The following is a 26755-nucleotide window of genomic DNA, read 5'->3' as shown; positions in this document are numbered from 1 at the left end:
CCTCGGTGAATGCAAACACAGGGAGAAAGATCTCTCTCTCTCTCTTCCTTTTCTAATAAGGCCACCAATTAGAGATCCCTACCCTTATGACTTCATTTAATGTTAATTATCTCCTAAAAGCCCTTTTCCAAATATAGTCATATTAGGGGTTAAGCCTTCAATATACGAATTGTGGGGATACACAATCCAGTCCATAGCAGCTACCTAATTTACTTTTTATTTCAAACCTAATGCTCTGGCTTTTTTTTTTTTTTTTTTGGTCAATTCTATTAAGTATCTCATATCTTCTCAACAAAACTTTTTTCTGTTTAAATTTAATTAGAGTTAGTTTCTATTGTCAGCAACCACAAACTCAGTCTGGTACAGAAACTACCATCATAAGACAGTCACATGGGAAGCTGATGTTGGTTATCTGCCCTGGCTGATGCTAAAGAAAGTGAAAATTCAGTAAGAGTTCAGGAATGGGAATCTGTCAACTGTAACAAATAGCTACATAATTTTTCTTCTATGGTGATCTTTAATCAAGTGTCCATTGAAAAGAAGGACTTAAGGGATCAAATTTTCACTGCTATTGAATAGTGTAAATGTCATGAAGAATTTAAAGACACTAGGGTGAGGTGGATACTTCTAACGGGACTGGATAGCTTTAAGAAATAGATGGCAGGCTCAAGTCTCTATATTTTAGCTCTAGGCATAGACCCACAGACTTTCTGTGCTTGTGATAAGTGTCTACAAAAATGTCAAAGTCAAAAGCAAAGTTTAAATTCTGTGGATTTCTGAACAAGGTCTGTGGAATTGCTAGTGTCACCAGGTGACCTATGTGAAAGTGACAGCAATAATCAGGAAATAATGGGAAATTGAATGTAGGTAAGAATATGGAGGCCTGGGAGTACCTCCAAACCATATGCTACACTAAGCCTTGCTTGACAGCCAAAGACCTAGCTCCTTTCTCTTTGCATCTTCATCATCCTACATCAGGGCTGAGCCAGTTCTGTATCTGTAGCCCTTGACAATCTCACCTTCAACATGAAGCATCATGTCAGCAGAACCTGGAGAGGAAGCTGTAGCTGGTACCTATAAGACCTAGTTAAGATATTATGTAGGCCAGAGGATGGAGGAAAAAACCTTTGAAAACATAAGGATCCACTACCTTAAGAAAGTCTGTATTGGTCTAGTCATCTGATAAACTCCAAAGTATATATGAATACCTCAATTCTTTAATATTAAGAGTCAAAATGCCTAGTGGGTCATTCTGGGTTTTGCAGGCAACATGTTCAACATTTGCATGTACTTATTCAATCCATTTACCCAGTGGTTCGAAAGTTTTTACTTTCAAATGGCTATACTACTTGGAAATTATGATCCAGCTGACCCAATGGTGCCTCAAGTGTCTATGGGAAATCAAACAAATGTCCCTAAGAGGTGAGTCACAGAAGAGGTGCTTGGATTTTAGAATAATGATGTGGCCTCTTTATTGCATTACTACTCTTCTTTTGAGAGAGATGTCTTGGTTTGCTACTGGGCCTGAGTAGAGATTAAACCTTGACCACAAGATACCAGGTGACTATCAAAACAAACTATGCATTATGCACCAGGTTGTGGAAATTTCCTCCTCCTTTCTCCAGTGTGGCTTGCATCTTTCCAGCAGATTAAGAAATTCTCATTCCCCCAAGGGGACCATAGTGAACGTGGTGTTTCTAGAGATGTCTGGCATTATCTTTGTCATTCAACAGCATTTCTTGGGTATTTATGATAAGCTGGTCATTTACTCTCTATAATAAAGATGCAAACGACTGGCTCCCTAAGCTTAGGACCTCATGGTCAGTACAGAAATGGGTTCATAATAGGCAATGCAGAGGCAGCCTTGGAGGGGACCATAATTTCTTTTTCCTTTCTTCCTACTTGGGAATAAAATTATGTGTTTAAAATATATTGGGGCAAAGGTATCCTTCTCCAAGTCAGTGCTGCCCATTCTCGGCCTTCTTTCCCTGCAGAGAAGGAAGGACTAACCTGTTGAAGGAACAGTATTCATGGAGACTTTATACTTATATCTTGCTTGTTTATATCACACTCCGGAGTGTTTCTCATAACAGATCATTATGATCAAAAATTAATGCCCACTATGATGAGAATGTTCATTGCAGTGCAGAGTAGAGAAAGAATACTTAAGCTTGGGCAAATCCAAAGTACCTACCCCTTCATTTTCAAAACTAAAATGGGAATGTGTAAAAACTTGAATGCACTAGAATCCATTAGAGGCAGAACAAATCAATACTCTGAGATCATTAGTTTGAATATCATTAAACTGCTCACAGTTGAACAATGACAAAAAATAATCAGCATGCCTTCCTACATTATAAGCAACAGCAAGCCAAAGTGGATGTTATATATGCCATAGCTTCAAATGTTAGCCACCCAACAGCCTCATTGTGTCATAAAATTCAGTAGTTGTTTTCTGCCACTGAAAGGCGCAGTTGTCATGAAAACATTGCCACAGCTCAAACCCCACAGTGGAGCCAGCCCACATCTGCCGCATGGTAGAACCTCACTGCCAAGTGTTCACTGCTCCGCGCAGCTCTCCTGCCAACTACCTCCCCACAGCAGGTGAAAGTGAGCACCAGCACCCTCGATGGCCAGGCAGCCGGGTGACTGCCGGCAGCCAAGGGTCAAGGCATCATTGCCTGTAGGGAGGAGCAGTTTGCTGAACCCAAATCGAAAGGTTTTTCTGTCCAAATCCATCCAGGATTGCTTAAATGTCAAGAACTACGGTAGCTAGCTTTGGGTTCTGTATTGTGGAATCTGAACCATCTAAATGCCCTTTACCACAAAAAAGCTTGATGGATCTTGTGAACAAAACAGAAAGAACTTCTGCCAATGGCTGAGAAATAAATTCCTCCTTTCCTGCTGCTTGGACCACAGCATAATGAGGGCTCCCAAGCTCTCCTTGCAGTAATAAAACGGAATGTACAGCCTTTTCCTTTTGATGTGTTCCAGTTTAAAACTTTAGAGCTGATGCCTTTTCATCCTTAATTTATCTTCCCTTGTAAATATTTCTTTACCACTTCCAATATCTTAAGTACACATTTTAAAAAATAATTCACTCCTTCTCCTATTTCAGTTGTATAACTTTATGCTATGGGTCAAGTTTTGGGCTAAATAAACATGCCTCCAGCTACAGCTCTGCAAATACCTCTGGCAGCAAATTAAGTCAAACAAATGTTTTGGTTGGGTGGTGAGGATGTTTTTTAACAATCTTCCTGTTCTTGTCTGGAGGCCCAAGGATAGACTAGGAGAACTCTCACAGGCTTTTCTAATTTTGTATTTTCTTTTTCTTTTCTTTCTTTTCCCCCCAACTTTGTATTTTCAGCCACGTTAATATACAGATCTCATTTGTTGGGTGGCTTGGTTGAAAAGCTGACCACCAGAGGGTGCTACTTGTTTGCTTCTAAAATTCATTTCACTGGGGCTTGAAAAATGGAGGCCCTGCTACGAAAGAATTGTCCCCACAACAGCTTGTATAGGAAAGATTTTCAGAATGCCTGACGGCACCCCGGACTTCAAGGAATCTGATTCACTTTGCTTTTGGCGTTATTTATTTAGAACCAAAACTGAAAACCTGTAGCTTGCACAAACAAAAGTGCACTGATTTTTATATTTCCTGTAAATCACTAGGTGGGGATGCTAATCATTTTTGTATTTCATGGCTTTTGTCCATATTTACTACAAAACAACGAGGAACCCAGAATTCCAACATCCTCTTCACCACACCAAAAAATAAAATAACATAAAGTAAAGAGAGGATTTGTTTTGCTATAACAACGTTAGCCTCTAACAACGAAACTTTCACTTATCCTGTTTTCAGAAGACACATCTCCCTCTTCTGCTTTTGCATAATCTTGCTCTGATAAAGTTTTGAATTCTAGGAGGTATTTATCAACTTCGACTTCTCTTATGAGTGTATTTTTATGATTCTCTGATATCTGTATGTGACTTTTTCACTTGATATTTTCTGGCATACACAAAGAAGTTATGGGGTTCAATTTCCATTCACCTCAATGGAAGTTTGCATGGGAAGGTTGCACGGGAAGTTTGTGGTCAGAAACTCTCGTGTGTTGTCACCTCAATTGGCAAACCAAATCAGTGGTCAGCAAAGGTTTTCTGTAAAGGGCCAGGTTATAGTAAAGATTTCAGGCTTTTTGAGCCATAAGGTGTCTTTCACAACCTCTCAACCCTGCCACTGCAGCAATAAAGTAACCACAGATGTCAATGGTTGGATGTGGCTGTATTCTAATAGAACCTTATTTCTGGGAACAGGTGGTGGGCTATAGTTTGCTAACCCATGCAAATGATTAATCTTAATGTATGCTTAAGATTCTTAAGGTATGCTTAATGTGTTCTTATTGATAAAATTCAGCACTATTTCTATTATATTGTTCTTTGATGATTTTTGTTCTCCTCACATGATTTCGATGTAGTGAGATAAACCTCTTTAGTTTATCTAATTTAAAGTTGCCAGGTCACTTGGAAGAGTATCACTGAGTTCCCTCTCCATAGCTTTCAAACTCAGAGGAGCCTTTGGCTTTCAGTGTTATTAGTTTGTATCCTATGAAGAGCTCTTATTTTAAGAGGAAATCAACAAGGAAGATGTTACTTCCTGGCGATTTCTCCAGAGATAATAAGGAAAGTAAGCCGAAGACATAGTTTACCTTCAGACTGATGTGTGGCAAGAGGAGTCTGGGTCTCCTTTGAGTAGGATACTACTTCCCTTGGCAGGAAGTCCACTTGGGTGACTTTTGACACGCCCAGTTTATGCAGTCTTCTTCTGTAAGTAACAAAGAATAAATGCTTAGAGAGGGGAGGCATTCCTTGCAAAAGAGCTATCAGTAATAAAAGCAAGCACTAAAACAAACAAACCACAAATACCCTCAGCTTCTGAGTGCAAGGGGCAGGATCATGAAGCAGAACTGGCTCTGGGTTGGAAGTCAAGACATGTGGGCTCTTGGCCCACATTGGCCCTTATAGGCTGGGTGATGTCAGATAAGACCCTCAACTTTCCTATCTGTAAAGTCTTGGTCCAGCTTAAACGAGACCTCTTCCGTTCCGAGCATCCCAGATTCTGCTTGGTTAAAATTTATTGAGGGAACTTTCACTTGCAATACAGGATTCTAGTCTCTTAGGAAAGAAGGAGAAAAGGAAAGTAATGCTTCTTAAATTTGAAAAAACAAAAAGAGAGGTGGGTTCCTTAGTGGTGTAACACATTCTCCATCATAGCAGTGAGGGGATTATATTTAAAGAGTGAGTATAACATTTCTCATTTCTGCAGAATAGGAACTAACACAGATCAGCATGTGAATTTGTTTGAAAGACACATTGATAGAGCACAGAAGAGTGAAAGGGGGCACTGGGCTCAGAGTGATAAAGCCTTAGCACAGCATTCCAGACCAAACTGTGACCATGTAAGGAACCATTTCTGAATATTTATGTAGCACTTGAAAGGTTTTCAGGCATCTTTAGATTCATTATGTTACATGCCTTTATGACACCTCTATGAAGTATGTGGATAGAGGTCATAATCTCCATTTTACAGATGAGGATAGTGAGATTCCATTAAGAGATGTGCCCAAGTTTATACAACTTGTAAATTGTAGAAGAAAGGTTACAAGTATTGGTCCATTGTTTTTCTACCAACTCAAACTCCTAACTAAGGTTCTTACTGGTGAGTTCTTGAGTTGCTGCAAAAATCGGAAGTGCCTCCTAAGACACCCGGGAAGCATCCAGTAGTGGGGGTATAATAGTATCACCTGGTGGTAAAATACATAACTCCTTTTTTCACCAGCTGTGTGTCTCATCTTGAACAAGTCACTAATCTCTCTGTGCCTCTGCTTCCTCATCTGTAAAATGGAGACAGAGGTACTTTCCAATACGATTGTTATGGGTAATGTCTATGTACCACATACACATAATGCATATGCCACATATATATTATGTAGTCATATGTACATAATTTATAAACATATATATTTTAAAACAGCTTCTGGAACATTATTTTTAGTATATGGTTATTATATTATTAGTATTAGACATATTCTACTATATTTCTAAAAATTTCCAGGCATGGAGTGTGTGCGTCTCTATGAGAGAAAAAGAAAAAAAGGCATACTACCCATTTAGCCAAAATCCTGCATTCCCTAGCTCTCTAGGAGCAACAGAAGAATACTCTATGCGTATTATTGTCCTTAATTGTTACTAGCGGATGGCACAGCTTTATTTCTTTTTCTTTAAATTATTATTAATAGGAATAAAGTGAGAGAATGCATGGCACAGTTAGGAATTTTCATATACAATTTCTCAAACACTGTAGGAAAACAAAAATTCTTCTTGTCTATGAGTTACTAAGACAATCTAAGATGTGCTCAAAGTAGGTACAAGCAAATAAACAAACAAACACTGGTTAGAGGACAAGCCTCGCTGGCTGTCTCTGTGGTCTAAGAGACCATGACTTCAGCCCAGGTTCCACGCAGACCTGGACCACACGGGCCTGTTTCACTGGGAGCTCTGGGCCACAGAATGCAAGAGAGGCCAGACTGGGCCCAGGCTGAGCTTTGCATAAGTGACAAACCTTGCCCCCTTCTTACACAGAAATGGGGAAAGTACATACCACATATCAGAAACAAAATCACCAAATGAGGGAAAAGCCTCAAAGTGTTTGGACGAACGGAGGCAAGATGGTGCACTTCCGGGTTCTTCATCCCCCTCTCCCAACTTTTCCCGCGCGCGCGAAAATGAAGCCAGCGACCCAGGAAGGTGCAGACCAACTGGGCATGCACCAGGTGACGTCAATCCGAAGAGACCAAGATTTACCTGGTCGCACCTGCGGAACGCCCCTGACACGCCCGTGCCCCGCCTATTGCCCTCCCACTCCCTAGAAAAGCCGCTCTTGGCCCGTGTGCCACGCGGTCTTCCTCCAGCCCCACTGAAGTCCGGATGCAGGAACCCCGCCCGAGAGCCCCACGAGGGGGGGACTCTGTCGGCCTTCTTTGCCGGAGGCCGACAGACTTCTTCCCCACACCTTAGGTTACCAAAATAAACTTGCAGTTTTGCTCCTACACTTGCCTACCCGCTGGTTCTTCTGTGCTCGCTCTGCTGGTCTTAGAAAAACAAATCACAGTTTCAAAAAGCCTCAAAGTTTCAAAGTAAGACATTCAAGGTATTATTTTAAAACCTCCTTGGGTCAGAAAAGAATGTTTTCCTGCCTGAAATGGGTCTTTCTTGAAACACCTAAAGAAGAAAACATAAAAAGACATCGCAGGACTGCTTGAGGCAAAGCCTCTTTGCTGCTGAGTAGCCCACAGCATCTTTCTGAGGCCCCAGTAGATCAGTCTTTATTATAAACAAGGAAGTGGAAAATAATCCACTTCAAATTGAGGCCACCCGAGCCCAGAGAGATCACCCTAAACCCTCAACTGCCCTGGACACCTGCATGAGACCCAGGGAGCTCCAGCTCTGGTTAAATGGTAGCCAAACCTACAGGCAGGGTTTCCAGGGCATCCTGCTAACATGATGTAAGCTGCAGCCCTATCTGGTTTGGGACCAGCAACAGGTGCTGGGCAACAGGAGACTGATGTGTAATTTGATACTCCACCACGGGGGACTGAAACCAGCAGGTGAGCCCATAGGGCACAATGGTGAGGTCATGCACTCATTCTGAAACTGGGTTCATAGCTCTGCTTTGAACATACAGCTGAATGGTAGGGGAAAGCTTTGGACAAGCGACAAACTTCTCTAAGCCTCATGTTTCTTTTCTGTAAAATGGGTACCTGCCATTGAGTTGTGAGGACTGAATGAAGCTAATGCTTTTATAGCACTTAGTTTAGTGCCTGGTACCTATTAAGTGGCTCTTGGCTCAAGCAGCTCTACTTTATCTTTTCTGAGGATTATAATAATGTTTATATTTGTCAAAGAAAATCAGAGAAAGCAGATTTAGGAGTGTCCTAAATTAAAGATTCCTTAAGATAGTAGAGTTGAAGATGATCTCTGACAATAAAATGAGAATCATACTCCTAATTTCTTTCTATGGGCACATGGATAGGATGTGGCTGCTTGGGAGAGTTCATTTGCTTTTCCTTAACTTCTTTTCCTCTGAACCATCTGTTTTCAAAACGTAGGTGGAGTAAGTGTGTTTATCCCACTAAAACAAAACCTTTTCTTTTCTAAACAATCATTGAAAAGTTTCAACCAGTTCTTCACTGATGCTATGTTTCTGAGTTCAGGGTCCCACTTGACATCAAAAAGAAATAAAAGCTGAGTTGTCATTATTCGATTTTCCCAATGTACTGATCAGCTGACACACTGATAGGCTTGTGGTTCTTCTGGCTTGAGGGTGAATCTGTCTCAAATAATTTATAATTTTAAAGCAATTCCTTATAATACTTCTTAGAGGGTACTGGTAGATTACTGTATCTTTCCATATGATCTCTGGATGGATGAAGCTGCATTTATATCAAATGCTTTTATTCTTTGTGCCTATTTTGCTGCTGTTTTAGTAACCAGGGACTTACAATATGCAAAACACTTTTCATACGTCATCTTATTTTATCCTCATTAAAATTTTATATCATATTCCAATTAAAATTGGAACAGATGAGAAATCTGAGGCTCAAGTAATGTTAAGAAATTTTCCAAAATCACAAAAGTAGTGACAGAGTTGGGCTTTGGCTCTACGCAAAAGTAAGTCCCAGGGCCATGTACTTAAAAACTTTGCAACTATACTTTAAAACCTTGTTTTCCTGCTGTTTTCTAATGCCTTATAACCATCCACTCATTGAGGCACATTTCTTGAAACCTAATATAGTGGTCCCAGCACATGTGATCATTTTATAAGCATGAGAGAGAATTCTTGAGAAGTAGCCTGGTTTAGATTATTAGGACATAATGAAAGGATTATGTTTCTGAGTTAAGTACCACACAATCACTCCCAGCCCTAGCCAGTCCAGAAAGGATGACCGGAAGGTCTCATCCTTTCATAGCAAAGACCTAAGCAAAGGGGGAAGAGCAAGGTAACACTGTGGCATTCACACCATTGCAGTTCCCGTCCCTTCTAGTTAGGCTACAGACTCCATGCTGGCTCCTCAGTTCCGACTCTGTGATACCTTTCCTGCCATCCCGCCACCCCTCCTGCATAGCTCATGCCCTGTTCAATGTACACCCAGATACTGCTGCCATAGCCCTTGGTACTCGTCACTGTACAGTCATGTGTGGCTTCATGATGGGTATACCATCTGAGAAGTGCATGTTAAGCAATTTTGTCATTGTGCAAATATCACAGACTGTACTTATGCAAACCTAGATGGTATAGCCTACTATACACCTAGACTAGATGGGATAGCCTATTGCTCCTAGGCCACAACCCTGTACAGCATATTACTGTACTAAATACTGTAGGCAGTTGTAGCACAATGGTTGAGTATTTGTGTATCTAAAAATAGAAAAGATACAGTAAGTATACAGTATTATAATCATATGGGACCACCATAATACACAGTGCATCATTGACCAAAACATCATTATGTGACACATGACTGTATTCACTTCTTTTTCATGTCTGTCTCCCATGACTAGACTGCAAAGATACTTATTTATCCTTTACTAATTTATGCAATACCCTGGGCCTTAGTTTAGTGTCAGGTACAGAGCGGGCACTAAATAAATGTTCGAGGCAGGAAGGGAGAGAGAAAATGCAGAAATACAAATTGAGACTCAAATTATGTATATCCTGGCTGACAAAGCATCATTTTAAAATCATATGGCGTATTTTCACCTTGGTAAAATAAAAGGGTTTATTGAAACTTTAAAATTACTGAACTATAATGCTTTAAATAACTGTGGGAAACAAATATTCAATATCACCTGTGCAGTACAATAAAGCCTCATATATTTGGATTAATTGTGCCCAGGGTAAACCAAAACTGGAGAAATCCTAGAGCAGATTCCCAAAGTGTGGTCCCTAACCCCACCAGCAGCAGTGACATTTGGGAGATGGTTAGAAGGCAAATTCACAGTCCCCCCGCCAAACCACTGAGTCAGAAATTTTGGGGTTGGGGTCTGGCAATCTCTTTTAGGGAGCTTGTCCACCTTCCCCCTTTCCCCACAACCCCTTACTCTGGTGATTCTCAAGCCTGCTAAAGGTTGAGTATCACTGGCTTAAAAACATTAGATAGAGTGGAGAGATGAAAACTTCATTGTTTAAGCAGACCTCTTTGAGCTTCCCCACCCTGCCATCAGATCCCAGGCTACTCTAGAGGCTTTAGTGCCACTGAAAGGGCTAGACGTCTTTGAACTTCATTATGAAGTCCTATGAGACAAACCAGGTAAAAAGATGAAGGGAAAGGTAAGAAGAGGGCTGCAGAAAGCAGATTGCAGTATATAAAATATTAAGAAACTGGCTCAAGAATCTTTGCTAGATATAAAACTAAAAAGTCAGACAGATGATTCCAGACTGGGCAGTGGAACCACAGATCCTTGACAAGCTGACTTGGTCTTGTCCTGAAGTGACACGGAGCCAACATCTCCCCAGAGCTAGGGTTTGACTTTCCCCTAAGAGTTTCTTTTCACCTTGTCCTGTCAACTTGGCTAAGAAAGCTGGATGAGCAAATCCATATTGCACGAAAGTTGAAATGTTTCTTCTGGAAAGAAAAATCAGGTCTTAATAAAGAATAAAAAATAAAGCTACTTGAAATTTGAGAAGGTTATTTGCCACTGCTCAAGGTGCAAAGATTTCCAGTTTAACACTAGCATAGTCCAATCCACCCAGGTTCTGTCCATTTGTCCTTGATTGGACATTATGAATCACAAGAAGAAAACTACTTTATTATATGAATCACTGTCCCCATTCCCCTTTCCATTTCTGGCTCAATTGACACTTTGTCTATCCACTCACAATAAGGTTAGTATGACTTTGCTAGTTACTTACAAAGTTGTGTTATCCAAAAACGCTGAAGCTCCAAGTGTGATGTAAGCATGATCTATGATAGCTACTAAAGCTGAAGAAAGTTAGGATTATACAAACTTACTCCCATATAAAAGCATGACAAACATGTACATTACCAATGGAATTCTAATAAGTATACTCTATGTGGCTCTTCTCTCATTTCAAAGACAAAGGAAAATTTGAGGAAAACCTGAATGATATTTCGGGATGTTATGAAAACTTTAAGTACTATTTTTAGTACTATGAAGAATAAATTCTTGCAAAGCATAGAGTTATCTACCAAGGTGGAATGCCCTGGCTTTCTCCACATGTTTCTAAAAGAGCTCCATTCCTTTCAGAACTATGAACAATGGAACTTTAGCATCTAGAATCATTGCATCTACATCCTGAAATAAGAGGAGAGGCACTGTTTTGTGCCTACATGTGAAAGCCTAAAGAAAACCCACTAAATTTCAAAGAAACTATCTAGTTACCTTGAAAAATAAAGGCCAAAAATTTAAATGGAAAAATGATTTTGACATATCAAGGACTGGATAGGGGGCTGGTTATGAAAGGCACGGAAAAGCAGCAGAGGTGGTTGACCAGAAACTTAAGATCAAGACTGCCTTAATTTTTTTATTGAAATAAAGTTCACACGGTATGAAATTTCCTTATTTAAACTGTATAATTTAGTGGTTATTAGTATATTCACAAAATTGTGCAACCATCACCACTATCTAATTACACAACCTTTTGGTTATCCTCTCAAAAATCCTGTGCCTACTGGAAGTCACTCCCCATTCCCACCTCGCTTAGCCCTTACCAACCACTAACATGTTTTCTACTTACTTTCAAATAAATGGAATAATAAAAGATGTAGCCTTTTTGTCTCACTGTTTTCACTTAGTTTAATATTTTCAAGATTCAACAATGTTGTAGCATGTATCATTATGTCATTCTTTTTTATTGATGGATAAGATTTCACTGTATGGTTATACATTACTTTTAATCCATTCATCAGTTGTTAGACTTTTTATTTGTTTCCACTTTGGGTTATTAGGAATAATGCTACTATTTGTATACAGTTGGCCCTCTGAATCCACGAGTTCCATATCTGCATATTCAACCAACTGCTGATCAAAAATCTTCAAAGATAAACAACATCACAATTTTTAAAAATATAAATTTTTAAAAATACACTATAACAACAATGTATGTAACATTTACACTGTATTAGGTATTATAAGTAATACAGAGATGTTTTAATTTATATGGGAGGATGTACATAGGTTATATGCAAATGTACACCAGTTTCTATAAAGAACTTGAGCATACTCAGATTTACGTAACTGAGAACAGGCAAATTCCTAGAACCAATCCCCCCAAGATGTAGAGAGATGGCTGTACACATTTTTGTGTAGACAGATAGTTTCAATTATCTTGAATACGTATCTAGGAGTGGAACTGCTGGGTCACATGGCAGGTGATCATATATTTAACATTTCGAGGACCTGTCAAATTATTTTCCAAAGTGTCTGTGCCACTTTATATTCCCACTAGCAGTGTATTAGCATTCTAATTGCTTTACATCCTCCTCAACTTTCATTATCTGTTTATTTTATTATAGCATCCCAGTGAATATGAAGTGATATCTCACTTTAGTTTTGAATCATGTTTCTCTGATGGCTAATGATGTGAGTATCTTTTTCTTGAACTTACTGGCCATTTGTATATCTTCTTTGGAGAACAATGCCTATTTGAATTTTTGTCCATTTAAAAATTGGGTTATTTGTGGTTTTTTAAATCGTTGAGTTGTAAGAAATGTTTATAATTGTGGATATTAGAGCTTTATCGAATATATGACTTGCAAATATTTTCATCCATTCTGTGGGTTTTTTTACTTTCTTTCTCTTTTTTTCTTTTTTTTTTTTTCTTTTTGACGGAGTCTCGCTCTGTCGCTCAGGATGGAGTACAGTGGCGTGATCTCGGCTCACTGCAAGCTCCACCTCCTGGGTTCACGCTATTCTCCTGCCTCTTTATGGTGCATTTTGAAGTGAAAATATTTTCAATTTTAATGAAATTCAATATATCTACTTTTTCTTTGGTTGCTTGTGCTTTTGGTAACACATCTAAAAAATCATTGCCTAACCCAAAGACACAAAGACTTAAACCTATGTTTTCTCCTAAGAGTTTCATAGTTTTAGCTCTCACATTTAGGTCTGTGTTCTATTTTGAGTTAATTTTTGTATATAATGTGAGATAGTGGTCCAACTTCACTCTTTTGCCAATGGATATCCAATTTTTCTATGCTTAATCTTCTTAATGTTCAGAGATAAAATTGAACAGGGAAAAAAAGAAAGGCTTCTGCCATGAATATTGATTTTCACTGATGCCACTTGCTCCAAGCAGGTGCTAAATCTGACCGATGAAGGATGGATTCAAGGGGAGAGACCCCATCACCTGCAAGCTTCCCAGGGGTTATGAAAGCTCTCAGAACACTTTTGCATGACTCCCACCACTAGCATGAGCATTACTAAAGTCCAACTGAATCAGTTAGATACTATACAATTCAAATTCGGATACTTTGATTTCTGACAGCGATGAATTATATATAGCCAACTTGATGTTTCCGTGCTGCATATTTAAGAAAGGCAAAAAAAAAAAAAAAAAAAAAAACTGTAAAAAGAGAGCTGTACTACCTCTATGACTTGGAACATAACAGCATTGGAGAACTGGCTTCAGACAGCCAAAGTTCTAGGTAAGATGGCTGCTGTGAGAGTTCCATAGATGTCACCAGCTAATCCTCAAATAAAGGCCCATATCAGAGAATATTATACCTTTTATGCATACTACAAAAAATGGAAGGTAAAGCTGCAAGATAGATCTACTCTGAGATTAGTTGAATATTTTGTTTTAGTATGAGAATGCAAGAACATGTACCAAGAGACAGAAGAGCCAGAATTAAAATATACTTCAGGAATTGAAGAAATTCTTGAGATTCCACAAACTGTGAATCACAAATAACACTCAGCAATGGTCTCTGAATAGAAATCACAGTGTGTTTAATAACTGGATATTATAATGCTGATGGTACATTGGTTAGATCTGGTGGCAGGAGAGGAGTATAGGTAGATAAGGTGGCAGGAGAGGAGTATAGGTAGATAAGGTGGCAGAGGCAGGAGCTTGAGTCAGAAGCCAGAGTGTGGCACTCGGAAGCCAGGAAACCAAAAGGGGTCATTGCAATAATAGGCAGTTTCTAGAGCAGGAATGATTCCTGAAAGGCAAGCAGATAAAACCGGGAACAGATGTTGTTATGGTATGAGTGTGTCTCCTCCAAAATTTATATTGAAATTTAAACCCCACTGTAGTATTAAAAGATGGGGGGTCTTTTGGAAAGTAATTACATCATGAAGGGTATTCCCTCATGAATTAATTAATGCCTAATGAAAAGGCTACAAGAAATTAGCTTAGGTCCTTTTTGCCCTTCTACCTTCTGCCATGTGAGGATACAGCATTTGCCCTTTTGCCATGTGAGGGTGCAGCAATAAGGCCCTCACAAGACACCAAACCAGTACGTTGTTCTTGGACTTCCCAACCTTCAGAACTGTGAGAAGTAAATCTATATTATTTATAAATTACACAGCCTATGGTATTTAGCTATAATGGCACAAATGGACTAAGAAAGGTATTCTCAGAGACAAAGAATTATTTAACCAGATGACAAAGTAAGTCAAGACCAAGGAATAAAAGAATATCTTCATATTCTTAGGCCAAGGATAAAATAATATCTATTAATTTTTACTCCTGCTATTCATATCATGATATTTCATCGTCAGTATACATTAAAGATGCTGCCATAGATTTTCCTAGTATTCTAAAATTTCTTCAGGTGAGTTTCTGAAAGATGAGTCCCTCAGAATGAGAGTGATAATGGTGCTATTTTCTTCCTTCTACAGTATTTTTACATGGGTGGAATACAGTTTCCTGGATGAATGGCAAAGGAACTACTTTGGTCAACATCATATAAGCAACTGCAAATGATGGGCAAAGCGCTATGCCAGATCCTTACGATAGAGAGAGAATAAGGAGATAGAATACATTAATCAAAAAGCAAATAGGAATAAAAGGTAAGAGGGGGTGGAGGAAAATGGCAGAATATGACTCTCCAGCAATTGTCCTCCCAGAGAAACATTAATTTGAATAACCATGCATGAAAATACCTTCACAAGAGTGAAGGAAAACAATGGAGCAATCATAGAACCTGGTTGTAGCACTATAATAAGAAAATACACATTGAAGAGGGCAAGAGGGACAGTTTTACATTACCCACATCACCAATGCAGGTGGCACAGTACGAAGAGAGTTACCATCAACTGGGGAGAAGGAAAGGGAAGCAAGCACAGGATTTTTCCTTGGATCCCAACACCAGGCTCACAAAAGTAAAATGCAGCACCAGGCAGACCCCCATGGCCCCAGATGCCAGGCTGGTACTTGCAAACTGAGCCTACAGACCTGTCCCAGCAGCAGGCAGGATCCTGTAGCCTCCAGCTTTATGCCTACAAGGTGGACTCAGTCTCTAATTCACACCACTATCATGCAGACTTCAGCAGCCTCAGATTCCAGACAGCTCTCAGTGGCAGGATATTCCAGACAGCTCTCAGTGGCAGGCAGGCTTCAGCTGCCAAGGGCTTCTGCTTCTGCCAAGGGCTTCAGTCTGCTGCAGCCGCCTCAGGCTTCATGCATACCCCAACATCACATCAGCCCCAGTGGACTGGGACTTTGGAGCCATGCCAGATGGTCTGCCCAGAATCTCTGGATAAGGTGAATGTGGAAGGGACTTACCAGACAAAACTAGTCTGTGGAGACTGGAATAAGCATGTACATCCTTCAAATGCACAGACACTGATGCACAGCCTTGAGAATCAAAAACAATCAGGGAAACATGATATTCCCAAAGGGTCAAAATAATGTGCCAGTGATTGACCCTACAGAAAAGGAGATATATGAACTGCCTGACAAAGAATTCAAAATAATTATTTTGAGGATGCTCAGCAAACTTCAAGAAAATACAGAGAAACAATTCAATGAAATAAGGAAAACAATAAGTGACCAGAATAAGATATTTAACAGGGAGGTTGAAATTATTTTTAAAAAATCCAAAAATCCTAGAACTGAAAGATACAAAAACAAAATGAAAAATGGAACAGAGAACATCAACAGCAGAATTGATCAAGCAGAAGAATTTACGAACTTGAAGACAGGTAATTTGAAAATATAAGGGAAAATATAATAAATATATTAATACAATATATTATATTATATATAATAAATATATTAATACAATATATTATATTATATATAATAAATATATTAATACAATATATTATATTATATATAATAAATATATTAATACAATATATTTATTATATATAATAAATACATTAATATATTATGTATCAATATAATACAATATAACAAATATATTATAAAAGTAATAAATGTAATACAAATATAACGTAAGGGAAAAAAGAATGAAAAGCTATAAAGAACGCTTATGGGATTCATAGAATAGAATTAAAGGATACATTTTGAGTCTTAGGAGTTTAAGAAGGAGTAAAAAAGATAAAAAGGTAGAAAGCTTATTTAAAGAAATACTATCATGAACCACATAATCATGTTTTCTTCAACAATGCATCATATATATGATGGTGGTCCCATAAGATTATTAGAGTTGAAAAATTTCTATAACCTAGTGACATCACAGCTGTTGTAACATCATAGTGCAATACATTAGACATGTCTGTGGTGTTATTGGTGTTTACAAACCCACTGCAATGCCATTCATATAAAAGTATAGCACATATAATTATGTACAGTATATAATTGATAATGATAATAAATGACTATGATATTGGTTTATGTATTTACCATACTTTTGATTGTTATTTTAGAGAGTACTCTTTCTACTAATTAAAAAAAGTTTACTGTACAACAGTATGCAGTGTTATGCCAGCAGCAGCCGCATACATCTCATGATTACTATGTCTCATTAATGCATCATTTTATCTTGTGCTTGACTTAATCTGATGTTATTTTTTTCATCATGGCCCCTAAGCATACAAAATCCACTGCTAATGTTACCAGTAAGAGGCCATATCAAGTGATTGACCTGGAAATAAATTTAAAAGTAATTAAGGACTAAAAAGGTGGAAAATCAGTTATGACTATTCCTCACTAGTGAGGCCTGTCCCTTTCAGTCACAGCTATTATCTTAAAGAACAAGAACAAAGTGATGGAATCTGTTAAAGGATCTACTTCATTGAAGACAACTAGACTAACAAATACTCAAGTAGGGCCTATATCAGATATGCAAAAAACTTCTAATGACCTGGATTGAAAACCAGGCATAGAATTGTATCCCTCTCAGGACCACAATGACCACAGCCAAAGCAAAAAGTTTGTGATGTTGAAAGAAAAGGCTAGATGTGACTATGATGTTGAATTTACTGCTAGTCTAGGTAGTTTAAATGATTTAAGAATCTTTATTCACCACATGATATGAAAGTGACAGGTGAGTCTGCAGGTGCTGATGTGAAGACAGTTGAAGAATTTTTAGAAACTCTAGATAAGCTGATTGTGGAGGAAAATTACTTGTCAGAGTAAATCTTCAATGTGGATGAAACCTCCCTATTGTGGAAACAATGCCTGAAAGGACTTACATCCATAAGAAGGCTAAGTTAACATCACATTTCAAAGCATTTAAGGACAAGGTAACAGTCTTGCTTTGGGGCAATATCGCAGGCTACAAATTGAAACCCATTGTGTTCTCGCACAGTAAGAACCCTAGGGTCTTCAATATCAATAAGCACACATTGCCAGTGTACTACAGGAAAAACAAGAAGTCATGCATGACCCAGCTCCTCTTCCAAAGTGCCCTCCTGAATTGCTATGCCAACAAAATGAAAACTTCCTATTTAGAGAATAACATATCTGTCAAGACTTTGTTTATCATTAATAATGTTTCTGCACATACTCCTTTTATTGGTGATCTTCATCCCAAATAAACGTGGTGTTTCTCCCTCAAAATACCACCTCTTTGATCCAAACAATGAATCAAAAAATTATAGCCGCTTTTGAGGCCTACTGTCTAATGAAGACCTTTACCCAAGCTATTGCTGCAATGAAAGAAGGCACTGAGAAGACACGGGTGCAATTCTGGAAGGATTACAACATCTATGACTGCATCAAGAACCTTGCTTGGGCTTGGAGTTATGTCACCAAGGAGTGTATGAATGACATCAGGAAAACACTCAAGTGTCTTCTCCATGACATCAAAGGATTTGGTAAGGATAAAGAAGCTACAAATGTCAACAAGGCTATGGTTGAGATGGCAAACCAACTTTTTTTTTTCTTCCTGAGATGGAGTCTCACTCTGTCGCCCAGGCTGCAGCGCATTGGCAGGATCTTGGCTCACTGCAACCTCCGCCCCCCCGGACTCAAGATTCTCCTGCCCCAGCCTCCCGAGTAACTGAGATTATAGGCGCCTGCCACCACACCTGGCTATTTTTTTTATTTTTAGTAGAGATGGGGTTTCACCATCTCGGCCAGACTGGTCTTGAACTCCTGACCTCGTGATCCACCTGCCTCGGCCTCCCAAAGTGCTGGAATTAAAGGCGTGAACCACCACACCCAGCCGGCAAACCAACTTTAACCTGGGTTGGAATTAGGATGGCATTGAGGAATCCATAGAGGTGATTCCCGAGGAACTGACTAATGAAGAGTTGTTAAACCTGAAACAGGAACACACAGCTGAAGAAGAAACAAGAGAAAACAAAAAGTGAAAGTTTACAAAAATATTTTTCAGACCTCAACAGCAACCATAAAAATTTTGAAAATGAACCTCAACACCAAAATGTTTTCATTAATAGAAAGGAATGTCTGTAGTACATTATCTGCTTACAAGCAAATGATGATGAAAAAAAGGAACTGTCATCAACATATTTCTGAAAAGGTTAACATTTCTCATGAAGAGGCTCAGCCAAGTCCTTCAGGAGGTATTCCAGAAGAAGGTATTGTTATCATAGGATATTACAGCTTCACGTGTACTATTGCCCCTGAAGACCATCCAGTGGGACAAAATGTGGAGGTGAAAGACAGTGATATTAATGACCCTCACACTCTGTATGCTTAGGCTAATGTGCATGTTTATATCACAGTTCTTAACAAAAAAGTTTAAAAAGGAAAAATAAGTTAAATAGAAAAAGCTTATAGATTAAGAATATTAAAAAATATATATTTTTGTACTGATGTAGAATGCATTTGTGTTTTAAGCTAAATGTTATTGCAAAAGAGTCAACAAGCTAAAAATATTACAAAGTTTATAAAGTAAAAATGTTACAGTAAACTAAGATTAACTTACTATTGAAGAAAGGAAAAAATTATAAATTTAGTACAGCCTAAGTGTAGTATTTATAAAGTCTGTGATGTACAGTAATGTTCTAGACCTTCATATTCACTTACCACCCACTCACTAACTCACCCAGAGCAACTTCCAGTCCTATAAGGTCCATTCATGGTAAGTTCCCTATACAGGTATACCATTTTCTATCTTTTATACCATATTTTTAACTGTACCTTTTCCATGTTTAGATACAGTTAAGATACACAGATATTTACCATTGTGCTACAACTGCCTACAGTATTCAAAATAGTAACATGCCATACAGGTTGGTAGCCTAAGAGCAATAGGCTATACCCTATCACCTAGGAGCATCATAGGGTATATACCATCAACGCTTGTGTAAGTACATTCTGTGATGTTTTCTCAACGGCAAAATCACCAAACAATGCATTTCTCAGAACACATCTCCATGATTAAGCAACACATGACTTTAACAGCAGAAAGCTTTCCAAATTTGGAGAAAAATATAAATATCCAGGTATAGGACAATCAATGGTCTCCAGTCAGATTCAATCCAAACAAAGCTACCCAAAGTAATCGTATAATCAAACTGTCCAAAACCAAAGACAAAGAGAGGATTCTGAAGATAGAAAGGGAAGCAAATAACATATAAAAGGTTTTGGATATGACTAGCAGCAAATTTCTCAGCAGAAATTGTGCAGATCAGGAGAGAGTGGGATGATATATTCAAACTATGTAAGGGAAAAAAAATCTGCAAACTAAGAATATTGTATACAGCAAAACTGTCCTTCAGAAATGAAGTATAGATAACAATTTTCCCAAACAAAAACTGAAGGAGTTCATCACCATCACATCTATTTTACAAGAAAAACTGAAGGGAGTTCTTCAAGCTGACAGAAAAGGATACTAATGAAAATAAAATTAAGTTTAGCCTAAAGCTGTCTCCTGATATATTTTAAGTTCTGCCTAATGGTTCCTTCATACGTAGTGAACTGCAACCTATCTAGATGTGTAAATAGACTGTAACCTACTCTTGTACCTATTACCAAGCTTTGGCCAAAAAAAAAGGTGGCCAACTGTTTATATTGGGCTCAACTGTGGCATGCTGAGCTGTAGCCAATTCATCTATTTCTGTACCTCACTTCCATTTTCTGTATGTCACTTTTATTTTTTTCTGTCTATAAATCCTCTCCAACCATGCAGCAGCATAAAGTTGCTCTGAATCTATTCTGGTTCGGGGCCTGCCTGATTTGTGAACTGTTCTTTGCTCAATTAAACTGTATTAAATTTAATTTGTGTAAAATTTTTATTTTAACATGAGTAACACAAAAACATCTAAAATTAAGAAACTCACTGTTAAAAGTAAGTGCACAGTCAAATTCAGAATAACCTAATAATCTAATGGTGATGTGTAAATCACTAACATTTTTAACATAAAGGTTAAAAGACAAAACTATTAAAAATAACAAGAGAAACAATAATTTGGATATGCAATATAAGAAAATACATATTGTGACATAAATTCAAAATGTGGGAGGAAACTGTAGTAAAAGTACAGAGTTTTCTTCCTGCATGCAAAATTAAGTTGTTATCACCTTAATATAATATAAAATATCTATGCCTATGTTTGCTGTAAGCCTCATGGTAACCACAAAGCAAAAACCTATAGTAGATACACAAAAAATAAAAAGCATGAAATCAAAACATACCACTAGAGAAAATCACTTAACCACTTAACCACAAAGGAACACAGCAGGACAGGAAGAAAAGAACAAAGGATCTACAAAACCAGCAAAAAATAATTAACAAAATGTTAGTAGAATATTTTTACCTATCAATTATTATCTTGAATATAAATGGATTAAATTCTCCAATCAAAAGACATAAGTGGCTGAATGGATAAAAAATACGCTGCCTACAAGAGATTCACTTCAAGGACACACATAGACTGAAAGTAAAGAGATGAAAAGAAATACATTACATGCAAATGTAAACCAAAAGAGGGAGGAGTAGCTATATATGTTAGATATGTTAAAATAGACTTTATTCAAAAATGTAAAAAGAGACAAGGTCATTGTATGAGGATAAAGGGGTCAACTCCACAGTTGTTATATCCATAACAATTATAAATGTATGTGGACCTAACATGGGAATCTCTACATATAGAAAGCAAATATTAATAGATCTGAAGAGAGAGATAGGCTGCAATATAATAATCGTAAGGGATGTCAACATTCCACTTTTGGCAGACAGAAAATCAATAAAGACACATAAGGTTTAAATTTCACAACAGACCAACAGACCAAGCAGACATAAACAGAACATTCCATCCATCAGCTGTAAAATATACATTCTTCTCAACTTGCAAATGGAATATTTTCTATAATAGATCATTGTTAGGCCACAAACAAAGTCTTAACAAATCTAATGTCTTACTTTATTTTGTGCTATTATAACAGAATACCACAAACTGGCTAATTTATAATGAACAGCAATTTACTGGCTCACAGTTCTCGAGACTGGGATGTCTATGATTGAGGATCAAGGGACCAAATATGGCAAGAGTTTTCTTGCCATGTCTTCCCCTGGTAGAAGGGCAAGAAGAAGGCAAGAGAGACAAAAGGGAGCTGAATTTGTCTTTTAATAAGGAATCCAGTCTTATAATAACAAGCCCATTATCATGATAATGACACTAATCTATTCATGAAGGAAAGGCTCTCATGACCTAATGACTTCTTAAAGAATCTCACTTCTTAATACTGTCACAATGGCAATTAATTTCAACATGAGTTTAGGAGACAAACATTTAAACCATAGCATCTAAAAAGACTAAAATCTTATCAAGTATCTTTTCTGACCACAATGGTATAAAACTAGAAGTCAATAATAGAAGGAATTTCAGAAAATTCACAAATGCATGAAAATTAAACAATACCCTGCTAAGCAACCAATGAGTCAAAGAAGAAGTTAAAAGATAAATGTAAAAATTTCTTGAGACAAACAAAAATGGAAACACAACACACAAAAACTTATGGAATAAAAGTTTATAGCAATAAATATCTACATCAAAAAAGAAGAAAGAAATTAAATAATCTAATGTTTCACCTTAAGTAACTAGAAAAACAAGAACAAATGAAGCTCAAAGTTAATAGAAGGAAATATAAATTAGAGAAGAGACTGGGTGTGGTGGCTCACGCCTGTAATCCCAGCACTTTGGGAGGCCAAGGCAGGAGGATCACCTGAGGTCAGCAGTTCAAGACCAGCCTGGCCAAAATGGTGAAATCCCGTTTCTACTGATAATACAAAAATCAGCTGCGTGTGGTGATGGGCACCTGTAATCCCTGCTACTTGGGAGGCTGAGGCAGGAGAATCGCTTGAACCCAGGAGACGGAGGTTGCAGTGAGCCAAGATTGCACCACTACACTCCAGCCTGGGTGGCAAAGTGAGACTCCATCTCAAAATAATAATAATAATAATAATAATAATAAATAAATAAATAAGAGAAGAAAAATAAAGACTAGAAAAGCAATACAAAAGATTGACGAAGAACTAATTTTTTTGAAAAGATAAACAAAATTCACAAACTTTTAGCTGGGCTAACAGGAAAAAAGAGAAGACTCAAATAAAATCAAAAATACAAAAGAAGATATTATAACTGGTAAAACATAAATACAAAGAATCATAAGGGACTATTATGAACAATTATATGATGACAAATAGAATAACCTAAAAGAAATGGATAAATTCCTTGACATCTACAATCTACCAAAAATTTAATTATAAAGAAACAGAAAATCAGAAGAGGCCAATAATGAGTAAGGAGATTGAATCAATAATAAAGAAGTCTCCAACCAAAGAAAAGCCCAGAGCTTCTGACCTTCACTGCTGAATTCCACCAAACATTTAAAGAAGAATGAATACCAATTTTTTCTCTGTTACAAAATACTGAAGAGAGGGATACTTCCAGACTCATTTTTATGAAACTCGCATTACCCTGATACCAAAGCCAGATAAGAATGTTACTGAAAAAAGAAAACTGGCAGGGCGCGGTGGCTCACACCTGTAATCCCAGCACTCTGGGAGGCCAATGCAGGCGGATCACCTAAGGTCGGGAGTTCAAGACCAGTGTGACCAACATGGAGAAACCCCGACTCCACTAAAAATACAAAATTAGCTGGGCATGGTGGTGCATGCCTGTAATCCCAGCTAGTCGGGAGGCTGAGGCAGGATAATCACTTGAACCCAAGAGGCAGAGATTGCAGTGAGCCGAGATCATGCCATTGCACTCCAGCCTGGGCAACAAGTGCAAAACTCTGGTCTAAAAATAAAAAAGAAAATTATAGTCAAATATCTCTGATGAACACAGATATAAGAATCTTCAACAAAATACTAGCAAATCAAATTCAATAGCACACTATAAAGACCATTCACTATGTATGCACTATGTATTGCACACTATGTATGCAAATCAATACAGTAGTCCCTCCTTATCCAAGGTTTTGCTTTCCACAGTTTCTGTTACCCACAGTCAACTGTGATCCAAAAAATTAAACATAAAATTCCAGAAATAAACAATTCATAAGTTTTAAACTGTACCCTGTTCTGAATAACATGATAAAATCTTGCACTGTACCACTTCATCCTGCCTGGGACATCAATCGTCCCTTTGTCCAGCATATCCATGCTGTATATGTTACCCACAAATGAGTCAGTTAGTATTCATCTCAGTTATCAGATCAAATGTTGTGATATTGGCCAGGCATGGTGGCTCATGTCTGTAATCCCAACACTTTGGGAGGAGACCAAGCCTGGAGGATTGCTCGAGGCCAGGGGTTTGAGACCAGCCTGGGCAACAAAATGAGACCTCTTCTGTTCAAAAAATTTAAAAATTAGCCAGGTGTGGAGGGTGTGCTGTGGTTCCAGATGCACTGGAGGCTGAGGCAGGAGGATCGCAGGAGGTCGAGGCTGCAGTGAGCTGCATTCACAAACACTGTACTCCAGCCTGGGTGACAGAGTGAGACCCTGTCTCAAGAAAGAAAAAAGTTGAGATATTACAGTGCTTTTGTTCAAATAACCCTGATTTTACTTAATAATGGTTCCAAAGCACAAGAGTAGTGATGCTGGTTATGTCAAAGAGAAACTATGAAATGTTTTATTTATGTGAAAAGGTACATATTCTCAATAAGGAAAGAAGAAAAATCATATGGTGGGGCTGCTAAGTTCTATGGTAAGAATGAATCTCCTATCTGTGACATTGTGAAGAAGGAAAAGGAAACCCATGCTAGTTTTGTTGATAGACCTTAAACTGCGAAAGTTATGGCCACAGTGTAAGACACATGCTTACTTAAGATGGAAAAGGCATTACATTTGTGTGTGTAGCAGGAAAACACGAACAGAAACATGATCTGACTGGTAATCGGGCTCACTACTATCCATGGTTTCAGGCATTCACTGACAGTCTTGAAACATATCTTCCACATAGGAGAGAGGACTACTGTAAATGTACAAAAACTTTTTATGATCATTTCAATAGATGCAAAAAAGCAGTTGGCAAAATTCAATACCTTTTCATGATAAAAACACTCAATAAATTAGGTATAGAAGGAATGCACCTCCACATAAAAAGGTCATATACGACAAACCCACAGCAAACATCATACTCAATAGGGAAAAGTTGGAAGCTTTTCCTCCAAGATCTGGTACAAGGCAAAGATAGGCACTTTTGCTACTTCTTTTTTTTTTTTTTTGAGACGGAGTCTCGCTCTGTCGCCCAGGCTGGAGTGCAGTGGCCGGATCTCAGCTCAATGCAAGCTCCGCCTCCCGGGTTTACACCATTCTCCTGCCTCAGCCTCCCGAGTAGCTGGAACTACAGGCGCCCGCCATCTCGCCCAGCTAGTTTTTTGTATTTTTTAGTAGAGACGGGGTTTCACCGTGTTAGCCAGGATGGTCTCGATCTCCTGACCTCGTGATCCGCCCGTCTTGGCCTCCCAAAGTGCTGGGATTACAGGCTTGAGCCACCGCGTCCGGCCTCACTTTTGCTACTTCTATTGAGCATAGTCCTGGAAGTACTAGCAAAACAATTAGGCAAGAGAAAGAAACAAAAGGGATCCAAATCTGAAAAGAAGAAGTTGAATTTCTCCTATTTGCTGACAACATAATCTTTTATACAGAAAACCCCAAAGACTTCACTAAAAAACCTTCAGAAATAATAAACAAATGCAGTTAAGTTGTAGGATGCAAAATCAATATACAAAAATTAGTAGCATTTCTATACACGAACAGTGAACTGAGTAAAAAATCAAGAAAACAATTTACAATAGAGACCAAAATAATACAGTACTTATGAATAAATCAACAAAGATAAAAGATCTCTGTACTGAAAACTATAAAATACTGATGAGAGAAATTGAAGAAGACACAAATAAATTGAGAGATATTCCATGCTTATGGATTTGAAGAATTAATGTTGTCAAAATGTTCATACTACTCAAAGTGACCTACAAATTCTATGTAATCTCTATTAAAATACTAGTGGAAATTTTTACAGAACTAGAAAAAACAATCCTAAAATTCCTATGAAACCACAAAAGATCCCAAATAGTTAAAGCAACATTAAGCAAAAAGAAGAAAGCTGAAGGCATCACACTACCTGACTTCAAAATATACTACAAACCTTAAGTAATCAGAACAGCATGGTACTGGCATAAAAACATACATACCGACCAATGGAACAGAACTGAGAGCCCAGAAATAAATCTACGCATTTACAGCCAACCGATTTTTTATGCAGGTGGCAAGAACACACTATAGGGAAAGAACAGTCTTTGCAACAAATGGTGTTGGAAAAACTGGATATCCACATGCAGAAGAATAAATTAATTAGACCTTCATCTTATCCCATATCCAAAAAAATTCCCTCAAAATTGATTAAAGACTCAATTGTAAAATATGAAACTACTATAAGAAAACCTAACAGGAAAGCTCTGTGACATTGCTCTGGACAAGAATTTTTGGGAAATGACCTCAAAAGCACAATCTGCAAAAGCAAAAACAAACAAATGGAATTACATCAAACTAAAAAGTTCTCCACAGAAAAAGAAACAATCAACAGAGTAAAGAGACAACGTACAAAATGGGGGAAAATATTTGCAAACTATATAAGGAACTCAATTTAATAACAAGAAAACAATAACCAGATTTTGAAATGGAAAAAGGATCTGAGTAGACATCTCCTTAAAGAAGACATACAGGGCCGGGTGCGGTGGTTCAAGCCTGTAATCCCAGCACTTTGGGAGGCCGAGACGGGCGGATCACAAAGTCAGGAGATCGAGACCATCCTGGCTAACACGGTGAAACCCCGTCTCTAC

The 26755-nt window shown here is 38.0% G+C and overlaps 1 protein-coding gene across 6 annotated transcripts in view; it reads right to left on the bottom strand.

Annotated features, from left to right (window-relative positions):
- Positions 1 to 26755, bottom strand: part of DYNC1I1 (dynein, cytoplasmic 1, intermediate chain 1) — a 338857-nt gene that overhangs the window by 234794 nt on the left and 77308 nt on the right. For all 6 annotated transcript variants that reach the window (XM_011955110.1, XM_011955104.1, XM_011955108.1 and 3 more), the window contains one exon: positions 4707 to 4822. In XM_011955110.1, the coding sequence (XP_011810500.1) occupies positions 4707 to 4822 (116 nt within the window). The remainder of the gene's footprint in view (positions 1 to 4706; positions 4823 to 26755) is intronic.

The sequence above is a fragment of the Colobus angolensis genome, unplaced genomic scaffold (assembly GCF_000951035.1).
Source record: "Colobus angolensis palliatus isolate OR3802 unplaced genomic scaffold, Cang.pa_1.0 Scaffold394, whole genome shotgun sequence".
Lineage (NCBI taxonomy): Eukaryota > Metazoa > Chordata > Mammalia > Primates > Cercopithecidae > Colobus > Colobus angolensis.
Note: the sequence above shows the minus strand (reverse complement) of the source record. Positions and strands in the feature narration are given on the sequence as shown.